The sequence below is a fragment of the Cebidichthys violaceus genome, unplaced genomic scaffold, assembly GCF_023349555.1.
Source record: "Cebidichthys violaceus isolate CVI_PGR_0920_01 unplaced genomic scaffold, fCebVio1.0.p SCAF_12, whole genome shotgun sequence".
Classification (NCBI taxonomy): domain Eukaryota; kingdom Metazoa; phylum Chordata; class Actinopteri; order Perciformes; family Stichaeidae; genus Cebidichthys; species Cebidichthys violaceus.
In genome coordinates, this window is record NW_027176285.1 from 9,518,655 (window position 1) to 9,529,977 (window position 11,323).

General features: G+C 39.6%; 1 protein-coding gene across 1 annotated transcript; it reads right to left on the reverse strand.

Moving 5' to 3' along the window:
* Positions 1–4,310: 4,310 nt before the first annotated feature.
* Positions 4,311–10,929, reverse strand: mtfp1 (mitochondrial fission process 1). The gene is made up of 4 exons (XM_068706234.1): positions 10,786–10,929; positions 7,957–8,084; positions 7,446–7,678; positions 4,311–6,590 (listed from the first exon to the last, which is right to left on the reverse strand). The coding sequence occupies exons 1-4, from the start codon at positions 10,853–10,855 to the stop codon at positions 6,524–6,526; spliced, it is 498 nt and encodes a 165-aa protein (XP_068562335.1). The 5' UTR covers positions 10,856–10,929; the 3' UTR covers positions 4,311–6,523.
* Between the last annotated feature and the right edge of the window lie 394 nt (positions 10,930–11,323).

Sequence of the window (11,323 nt, forward strand, 5' to 3'; positions counted from 1 at the left end):
AAGTGGCCTTTACGCAAACATATCCTTCACTAAAGGGGGGCACTGGGAGCTGTGTGTGTGTGTGTGTGTGTGTGTGTGTGTGTGTGTGTGTGTGTGTGTGTGTGTGTGTGTGTGTGTGTGTGTGTGTGTGCGTGTGTGAGAGAGAGAGAGAGGAACAGGAGCATTGTGCTAACCACCATTGTAGCCAATATATATATATATATATATATATATATATATATATATATATATATATATATATATATATATATATATATATATATATATATATATATATATATATCCCCGTTGATCATCAGCATGTTGGGATTGTCATTGTAAGCGTGTTAGCATGCTGACTTTTAGCATTTAGCTCGAAGCCTCTTTTTGCCTAAGTACAGCCTTGCAGAGAAGCTATGGCTGTAGACTCTTGTCTTGTTTACTTTCTGGTAAAGTTTATTAGGTGATTCTCGGCCAAGGACCCGAGCAGTGCCACATCGATCTCGTCGCTTACTTACTGTATTCATTCATTCAGTTCAGTGCTTTGCCACCTATTCAATCCTCTCCAGTATCTTCTGCTCTCAGGCAGCAGATATTATCTTATCTCAATTTGTAATCCACACATAGCACAAAAGCAGTGAAGAAATCAGAGCTCTGTTTTCTCTTTTGAATCACCTTTTAGCACCTGTTCCCATAGAGGGGCAGGTGCCTTTGAAGGGGCAGGTGCTTAAGAGAAACAATGGACTCTAAAGACTCAGAGCCAAGAAGGTTGCCCCCAAGGGGGACCAACAGGTTCTGTGTCTTAGGAAAGAGAGGAAAAAGAAAAGTTCATTGCCAAAACTGGATCACATGTTTGTTGGTATAAAACGTCGAGCAGCATAAAACGCTCTACATGTTAATCGTGTAATCTTAAATAAAAACATAACAGCAAGGAAGTCTGGAAACCCAAACAAGGCAACTCAAATGAGTTCCAGGTACAAGCCAAGCTCCTCCAATTTGTACATATATGGCAAGAATTACACCGACATTGTGAAGTGAGAACATGAGTTTCTCTGTGTTCAAGACATTTTAATACAACAGAATAATGCATGTAAAGCCAAGGGAAAATATAAAAAAGCATGTATATATTTCAATATAAACATGTACCAAAACAAAACGTGCATACAGACAAAGAAATGTTCTTTTTTTTTAGCATCTTCTCTATGTTTGACATGTATTAAGCAGACCTTTTCTTTTTATTGGACTCTTCATGCTCAGTTTATTTCCAATAATACAAATAATCCAGTTTTGAGTTACCTAATGGAAAGAAAATGAATATCCATATTATATTGTGGCAAATATACAACTCCTTTAAGTCTTCAAATTACATAATGCTTTGTAATGCAATTACACACCTTTTGAAAATTATGAGTTGGTCCAGTGTGTGCACAGTTTAGGGATTTTGTATCTGAAATGGACACATTGAAAACTACAATTCACCCCCGCAAACTGTATATAAAATAAAGCAAGAGTGACACATGTTTGTTTGTCCTGAGAGAAGACTTGTTTTTATTCTGCAATGGCTGTATGGATATCAGTGTGGGTGTGGAGGCAATTGAAAGGCTGGGAATTCCTGAAAAAAAGCGTTGAGTGAGAAGGAAAGAGGGAGGTCTTTTGGCCACTTGTGGCCTTCACAACCCAGGCACAAATCATAGAGGGACATGGCAATCTGAGTGACAGATGAACAATGCCCCCATTTTCCAGCCCCCTGCGAACAGGCCCATCCATCACGGGAGGGGAGATTAATTCAATTCATCAGCTTTTTGTCTCCTTGGGCCCCCTAATGCCACCTGATATTGCTCAAGGGGAACTTATAAATGTTTGCGGATTTGATCTGAGCCCAGTTGCTCAACACTGAATTAAAACATTACTTTACTTTTAGCAGTAACGGCTGGTTTTGCCAACAGCCTGCCAGCCAATCCTGATGAAGATGAATTCTGAAGAAAATGTTTGCCAAAGGCAGCAAACGGTAATGTAAACTGAAGATTGCAAAGTGAGAAGAGCTTTGGCTGGTGGTTACAGAAAGAAAAGAAAAAACAGGCCCTGTAAATGTTTCCCAGAGAAGTCTTTTCATGAGTAAACCACATCACTGCAGGGCTTCAACTTTTAGATATCAAGGCATAGTAAGCAGCTTCAGGCCTTATAGCATGATACTGTCAATGTTCACACAATGAGTGATCTATATTACTTTGGTCAACAAAAGAATGTTGGCTTCTAAATATATACACAAATATACCAGAAATATTAGTCATGTGGTGACTGGAAAGCTATCCACTGATTCAATTAATCCAAACTTACATTTTAAACATCTATATTTTCAAATCTACTTGCATGTACTCTGCAAGTAGTAGTCAAAACTGAGGTTGGACTTAAAGCATGTGCTGGAAGCCAGAGTGAGGGTTCAATGCACTGGGGTCACAAGTATGAACTTAATCTATAGTGAGGCTGTTCTTTCAAGTGAACATAGAGTCAGTCCTTCTAGAGGATAGGTGGAGCATAGCACAGACACGATGGTAGTGAGGACCTCTAGTGGCCATTACAATAACTGAACACAGGATCTGTCTGAAAGATTGTTTTGGAGAAGCTTTTACATAAATTTGATTTCTAATTTAAAACCGAAATACAATTTAATTTTGCTGCTTTATGCATGATTATTATTTGCCATCGTCAAGATGACAAACACTTGACATACTATGTAAAGTTACAGAGAACCTTCAATGAATACATTTAAAACATGCATTTGTGATACTTAAAGAGGCAATTGTTTTGCCTATCAAAAGTACCCAAAACCAAATAGTTTCAATATATTTGAGCACAAGTACAACTTTTAAAACTTAGGCTATACTACTTTCAGACTTGAGTCCAACAGCCACAACTGAAACAAATCCGTCTCAGGATACACTCATACAGGGCAAGCTTGGATTTGTCATGCCATTTCAAATGCAGACACCTTTTACTGCATTACTAACACAGGTCCACTGAAATAATTAAAGCAAAATTTATGATACAAGCCAAAAACTCCAACATTTACCACTCACATTCTGCTCACCTGAGCTTCCTCCAAAGCATTTCTTTGTCAGAGATCAGTAAAGAGAACAAGCGTCACAAAGTCCATGTCAAAAACATAAAATGAGACACCTTGAGAATAGTTTCTCCACAAAGTTCACTTTATTTTTAAGTATAATCCACCTTCTGAGGCTGATAGTGAATCCTGCCTCCTCTCCAGAAACACATGTAGTAGGCCACGCTCAGAGATCCCACTACAGACACCAGCAGGACGGTCACTACCAGGACGATTTTCCACACTGCCGATTCGTCTCCTTTTGGATCTAACCGGGAACAAAAATCTGAATGTAGCTAGTCTGTAATGAGCAGTTTCATAAGAGACTATGACACTCTGGATTATAAATGCACTACCGTCAACTTGTTCTGTCATAGCATATGGTTCTGGAGTAGTCAGCAAGTTCTGGTCCTCCTCCGTCACCACTTCAATAACTTCTGGTGGGCCCTCGGGCCATATCCTCTCATTTACTGTTAGAAGTTGTTCATCAGGGTCTTCATACTGTGGATTATCCTCAGTGATAACCCACTGGCCTTTGACGTATCGAGGAATGTCTGGAGATGGTAAGATGTCAGGAGTGCAGGAGACGGAAGGAAAACTTTCAGCAAGAGCCTTCATACACAAAAAAAATTGTATCAAATGAAGATAAATATTACTGTCTTCTTACCTGCCTGAGCAGTTATTGAGGCCAAAAGCACCACGAACACAAGAATAAGAAGAGACATGACTGTGCACACAGCTGCTCGTGTTTCCTTAGCCCTTTAAGTGGGCTCTTCATTTACAAAATTGGCATCAGCTGTGGCCTCCTGACTCAATCAAGATAAATAACTGCAAGCGGCCTCTCAATTCACTTCAGGTTTGATGTGCCTTTGAGTGCTTCCATCTCATTGGCTGAACAGCCCCTTGGATTACGCCTCTTTCATCTGAATGCAACGGTTACTCAGGAAGTGGAAACTGTGCCTGCACAAAGAGCACGTTACTGTGCTGCCACTTGAAATCACACTGTGGAAAGGTGTCCTCATAGGAAGGCCTTGAAGCACACTGCGTATAGATAATGCTTCGGTGTCTTTCACTAAACTGAGCTGTCAATCATTACTTCTGAAAGCTGCAAAGTGGCTCTGCATTTATTATTGTTAATATTTGTAATGTAGTAGAACATAATCGCAGGAATAAACAAAAAAACACAGAGCCAATAGACTTTACAAGAACTCCACACAAAATGATATCATGGTATTTTAAACTTTGATTTATTTCAACAGATTTTTATTTTTTATTTCTCCAGTGTGTCAGAAGTTGTTACAGAGCAGGACTGCTGAATATTGGCCATCCATTGTAATGAATGGAGCTTCAGCTTTCAACAGCTGCTTTCACATTTGAAAAAAAAAAGTAATCTCCACATTGTGACCATGGAACAAAGTTTGAGGTTTGATAATTTTTTTCAGTTAAGGCTGAAAATGTGACTCATAAAACCCACTTCCGAAAACACCGGCACATGAGAAAAACATTGAAAAAAATAAACCGTTAACTTTGCGCATGCATCAATGAAAAAGTCCTGTGTACAATCTGAAGTGTTCAAATTCCACATGAATATATAGATTTTCCCAAGGGATGCACCGATATGCTTATCAAAGCAGGAGAACACATTAATAACGTGATGGGTGCATTACATTTAAGGGCCCCAGTCATGCTACCATACACATTGAATCACTGGCTTACTGGGACACTTAAAGAAACCACGTGTACTTGTGCGCTTTCCCTGCTATGACAAGTCAAGTTGCCCGACATAAATTAAGGTCTGTACCCTTAAACTTACAGAAGGAAAAAGTAAACTTGAGTGAATGAACTGGAGGCTTCAGCACACGTGTTACAATCTTTCAAAGCAGCAATTAAAAAAAAACAACAACATTGTGCATTGTGTGTCCTGATCTGGTCTTTAAATATTATTGAACTACAGCAAGTCAAAACATTATTGGTGCACCCCGAGCTACAAATCACAGTCTCTCATTTCAGCATTTCTCTCTCTGCGATAAACTGAGCAAAATAAACACGATAAACAGCAAAGAGAATATTGTGTAACACAAAAAAAGTTATTGCTTAAGTTGTACACTTGTTTACACTGACAGAAAAAAAGACAATGATAACCATTCACAATACAGCAAGCTCCTCTTTGTCTAATTTTCATGTTGCATTTAGTATCCCTTCTTATTTCTTATATTGTTTAACCACATTTTTTTTTATTTTATTAAAGTGGGAGAATGATCCCTGTAATTTGAGAAGCTCACATGTGTACACAACAACTTCCCAGGTTTCCTTTGCATAGTTCAGCATGAGATACAGTATATGACTTGGCTCCTCAAAGAAAAGCATTGGAAATAATAAAGACGTAAATAATCTGCATATTGCTAAAAGAATCCCTTAAACCCGTTTCTGCATATAGGCACTGACCTCGACAAGTATTTGAGAAGTTCAACGCTAGTACATAAAACATACGAGTATGTTTCAAAGTTAGTTACAGGCGCTGAACGTTTTCACACTACAGAAGTTACAGCATTGTACATCAAGACTGTCTGACTACAGACTTATTGATCAACAGTTTAGATATTGGTGAGAAATAATTGAAATACTTGTGGAGTTCACCTCAGTGTAACTACAAATATTCTTAGTTTAAGATAACCATATACCATTCAGAATAATACGGATTGTAACCATGGTGTAAAAAATGCTCCCAGTGTAAAGATTGGCTCCCAACACCAACAGTCAGGTCAAATGAAACAGTGAAAAGTGCATAAGACACTTTAAACATGTATTTAAAGTAACAGACACCTTTGTTTTCAGAAAGAAACAGTCAAAGACAAACTTTAAGGAAGTCAAGAATGAGAGGGACATTAAAGCAAACTGGCTTTGTTTGGCATCATAGTACCTCTGAATATGGCTAATAAAACACAGCAAGTGTGGATTTGTATTTAAATCCTCAACATCTGGACATGAGGTGAGTTTATAACTCTAAACCACGAGGGCAACCCTGGATCTCTGTAAGGAGGATCAGAGGAATATAGCAGCACACTGTGTCCCTGCCGAAGAATACTTTAAGAAGGATTTCACTGTGAATATTTAAAAATATTTCATGCTGTTACATTCCTGTTCAAGCTTCTGTTTGGTGTCGCTATCAAGATTGCCCTTTGAGGTTCAAGTTAAGGATCCCAGAAATATATTTCATGGAGCAGGAATTCCCTTTCAACTTACTTATATAAATGTAAATTATATAATTTCTTACTAAAATCTATTTTATTAAATGTATTTGTAACCAACTGGGTAGTCTTGCTCCATGAAATTCTTCTTCAGCATTCTTTAGTGCTTCACATTGGTAGACAACAAGAACAGGTCTACGTGGACTGGAGTGGTTTCTAGTATCAGGAGGGGACAAGTGTCCCGCATGATCCGTCCTTATTTGTGCTTCTCGTCCTCATGGTAGATCTTCCGAAGGCTCGAATCGAGCAGGTAATCCACTGACCTACAGCGCACACAAGGGGAAACATTGTAATGTTGCACACGTAATAAAGCATTTCTGAATCCATTTCACAAAAGCAGAAGCAGAAGTGATCTATGAAAACTTCTTCTCGCCTAACAAGAGCAACTGTAGCAATATTTAAAGTTGTATATGTAACTATTATGTTTGTGGCTCTACAACTCACAGAGACACAGAGTCCATAATACTGCAAACTCTATAAGCTCAGTCACTGTTGTGTGACCTCATTCGGAAATAGATCGTTACTTAACAGACATTTATTTATTGAAAATCTTCATAAGTCTGCTCTTATTATACATGTTTCTTATCATCAACAGATTCCATGACAGGACCAAAACACTGTGCTCAGTTCTCACTTAAGACATAAAAATGTCTGACAAATATATAGTGTCAGTCATTTCAAAAAACAGCTGAGCACTGGAGTTTTCAGCAAACATCCCTCAAACAATATTTTCTGGTTTGCATCCATCAACCCTCACACAGAAAGGACTCATTAACAAGGGTGGTGACGAGTCGGCAGCAAAATTATTGGCACTCGGCAGAAAAAAAATCTATCTGAACTGTAGAACAAACAGCTATCAAAGAAGGCAGAATCCATTATATCCGACAGTACCCACCCCTTGCACTTGAATTTAAGTTCCTGCCTCATGTGTTTTTAAATGGCTGTGTTTTTATCTTGTCTGTCTTGCTCTGTGTTGTTGTAAATAGTGGGGACTATTTTCTGTGGCGGATTAATGCACATTTGGTGCTCTGGCGAGTATTGTGTGAGCAGCCAAAACCCCCTCAAATTAAATCTAACATAATGAGCCACATACATCATCCACATAAACTTGTGCCAACCTGTCTATGGGAGTAATGATGAAGGGGATTGTAGAGAGGCCTATAGCTGTCGTGGTCCACTTGCGGACGGGCAGGGGCCACTTCGTTGTTTTGCCCAGCAGGTGCAGCGACGCAGCGCACACACGGTTAATGGTGAAGCCCGGTATCATCACAGAGGCGAGGGCCTGCCACACAAACGTGTCCACCACTGCCGCCGCTACCCGCGTCGTCTTCCCTGGGTTGTCGCCGTGGGCCTTGAGGAAGAGACGCAGCGTAAGAAAATCTTGAAACGGTAAAAGGATATCCAATAACACAAGAAGAAAAGTAAAATAAGTATAACTTTATGTAGCAGAAATATCTTTCTGTGAATGCACCTCATGAACCTTTAGATTAATCCTGTAATTCCCTGTAAATCCTGATCAAAAATAATGTTGACCTAATATATATATATTCATACTTCTTTCTCATTACATAATAATGTCAATTTGACTGATTATCAATGAAGATAACGCATACAAATGGTAAATCTTACCACAGCTGCTTTCTTCCCTTTGTCCACAGCATCAGCAGTAACGTACACGGTGGCCACAGCATAGCTGCCCCAAACCAAACTCACTGGAACCAGAGCGCGGAACGCCTCCCCGACCTCGTTGGCATAGCCTGTGGGCACACATGCAAAGATACACATAAGACTTCAACCTTTTAAGTCTCCTCTTATTTCATCATGACTTTAGTTAATCACCCAGCTAACAGGTGTTAAGCATCAGGTCTATAAAAACACATTAGTCCCCTACGTTAATGAAAAGCTAACTGTGCCATTCCAAACAACAGAGCAGCGCATTAAACACTCAAAAGCTCAGCTTTTCACTGGTGTCACATCAGGGAGCACTCCAACTTCCAGTACATATCCTGCAAGATTCAAGAAGATTGTAAAAACACACCCTTGACATCGTATTAAGAAGTCACCTGTGCCCTACTACAGTAAATGTAAACCTCTGGTGACATGACCTCTGGTCACACGGGAAGTATTATCTTTGGTTCAATGGTGACAGAACTATAAGTGTGTGGTGAAGACAAATACTGTGGCCACTGTTAGTCTCTGTCAAACAAGCAGGCTTCTTAGTCTTAATTCTCCGCTTAAGGCAATCAAATCGAGATGAGATTACGATTAGTGGATTATTAGATAATAAGAAAAATATGATTTTTTATCTTCGGCCTAAACTAAGATAATCACTGTGCACTACAGCATCATTAAGTGCTTGAGAGTTATCACCATTCAGTCACAACGGTCCACCACATTCACTGGCCAGATGTTACCTTACATAAATATGATCCCAATGAGTTCAATGCAATGTGATGTATTTGAATTTGGGAGGACAAAACACTGGTGATGAGTGTTTGAGTGAATGAGTTGAGGTGTTGGCACCAGGAGAGAAAAGGGCTTAATTGGTGCAATGTCATTGAAATTCTGCCTTTAATGGCAGGAGTGAATGATGCTTCCGCAGCTTCAGTAAGAGAGCAAATCACATAACATGGTTTTGTCTCCAAGCAGTGGTCAAAGAGCACATCAAACCTTTTTTATTTCTAAAAAACAAATCGTGTGGGGCTGAGATTTACTCCCAACAATGATTATGAACTCCAAACTCAGCACTGCTAAGAACCACAAGAACATATTCATGACACCGACTGACTCAGAAAAGAGGGAGAAATAAAGTACAAGTAAATCACAGGTGCAATAACAGTTTTTAAAATTCTAAATTTAAGTAACATTAAGTCGGTATTTGCAGCTAACCCAACATCCCAAACCAGATCGATGTATCTCAGTTGTCGGCACTATGAGCAACGTGTTCTTTGCTTTACAATTCTTCAAAGAACAAAGATAATGAAATCTAGAAATTTAGTTCAAGTACAAAGTCCTGAAAACTGCAAAAGTTATTTACAGGACACGCTCTTGATATATATATATTTTTTAATTAAATTTGTTTAATTATACTATATTTATCCCGTTAAGGGGGAAATTTGTCTCTGCATTTAGTTAAACCTAAAACAATGAAAACTGGACACAATTTACAGGGAAAAAAAAGATGAGAGCCTAGTAGTTGTTGCTCATGTCCATAAATGTTGGTACAGCACTTTAACACAAAGGACATTTTGACATGTCACAGCAGGAAAAGCTGAATTCCATTTAGCTGCTTCCGTTTCAGGGTCCTGGTACTGTGCATGCAGACTTACTGGGGCATTTGATTATCCTTAATGTTACTCCTGTGCTTTTCTTGCAAGCACAGGAGGAGGACAAGTAAAAATGTCTGCTGTTAAAAAAGACAACAAGACAACTTTATGGAGCTCTACGCTGCTAGCTTTAATACTGCAAAGTAACTACTGAACCTGGAGCTCCTGTGAGCATAAGATGATAAGAGCTGTATAATAAAACATGATAACAACAGCCCAGATAAGATTAGCTGCCAGCAAGGCACCCAGTTATGTTATCATATGCCCTGCCCTGGCATAATGGGCTGGGGTTCAAATTATGATCTGTAAGCAAAAACATTTTTGTGATTCACTATTTTAAATGTCTGTGTCAGTGAATATGTGGTCTGTGCCCAAACACGGGGGGGGGGACGGACACTTTCACATTCCTGTCCATGCATGTCAACGGAGATACGTAACTGCAGACAGGATTAAAGATGTGAGCAAATAGATTATAATTTTACGAAGGGGATAAACAGATTCACACGACATGGTCACTGCTGGCCAATGAAGGCTGTGGAGGAGCAGGAGATTAGAGCATGCTCACCAGGAGAACTGCTGCTGCTGCAGTATGAATGACCGTCAGTACTGTACCTGATCCTCTCAGCTAACAGCTCATTGGGTGATAGTGTAACCATTGTAAGTACCCCCCCCCCCCCCCCCCACCACAGTGTTTCAATTAGAGAACAACGGCAATGAAAACAGGAAGCTGTACCTTCCGCATGAATAGTTTCAGCTTTTCAGTCTGTGCATGCCTACGGGCGTTTCTTTGTGGTTGTGTGAGTCAACTGCCTCACCTTGCTCAACAGCAACCTTTATTGAGGCAGACCTGAGTTACAGACACAACTCTAACGCTATAGATTACAGTTATGGAGACAAAGCACGAACAACGGTATTCACGTCCAGTCTTTTGGACGTCGTCCATTGCGTCCTGTGGTTATAAAAATGACCTTGCTATAAATAGATTTTTAACAGAGGTTAGACAGCTATGCTAACTTGTAGCAAGCTAGCATCTGACATGCAGCTCCAGGGTCATGACGGCTCCAGTGTAACGTTAACTGTCCTACACTGTTTCATTACAGTGGACACGTTATACAAATATACGAACACATACCTAGGAAGCGGACCCATGTATCACGATATATGTCGACCGTTTTGCTCGTTTTTTCTTCAATGGGATCCATGCCTTCCTTCCTTCAATCCATCCCCCGGTGCTGTAACGTTACTACATAAACTCGGTGAGGGCTGAGAAACCCGACACACGGCAGGGACTGTGAAAGGGGCGTGGTTTTAACTCTACAGCAGCCACCGTGAAGGGGGCGTGGTCTAAACGTTCTCCACAGCTGCTCAGCACATACATAATACATTTGTATTGTATTTTTTTTTTTTATGGACCCATGTGTCTGAAATAAAGTTGTATTGAAATATATTTATTTTCAGTCTCTCTCACAACACACACAGTAGTCGAAAGTAACTACATTTACTACAGTACTCTGCTAATTTCAGTTACTTTAAACTACTACATTTCAGAGGGAAGTAGTCTAGGCTTACTTGCTCCACTACACTTATCTGACAGCTGGAGACGCTAGTTACTATACAGGTCAAGATTTTTACAAATAAAAACAAAAAAACATATGATCAACTTATAACTT

What these genes read in the sequence shown, in the direction of transcription:
- mtfp1 (XM_068706234.1), bottom strand. Translation starts at nt 10,855, where the DNA reads ATGGATCCCATTGAAGAAAAAACGAGCAAAACGGTCGACATATATCGT. An exon ending in AAGGGAAGAAAGCAGCTGTG is followed by an intron (nt 7,679 to 7,956) that starts GTAAGATTTACC and finishes CTCTTCCTCAAG; the next exon opens with GCCCACGGCGACAACCCAGG. An exon ending in ATCATTACTCCCATAGACAG is followed by an intron (nt 6,591 to 7,445) that starts GTTGGCACAAGT and finishes TGTGCGCTGTAG; the next exon opens with GTCAGTGGATTACCTGCTCG.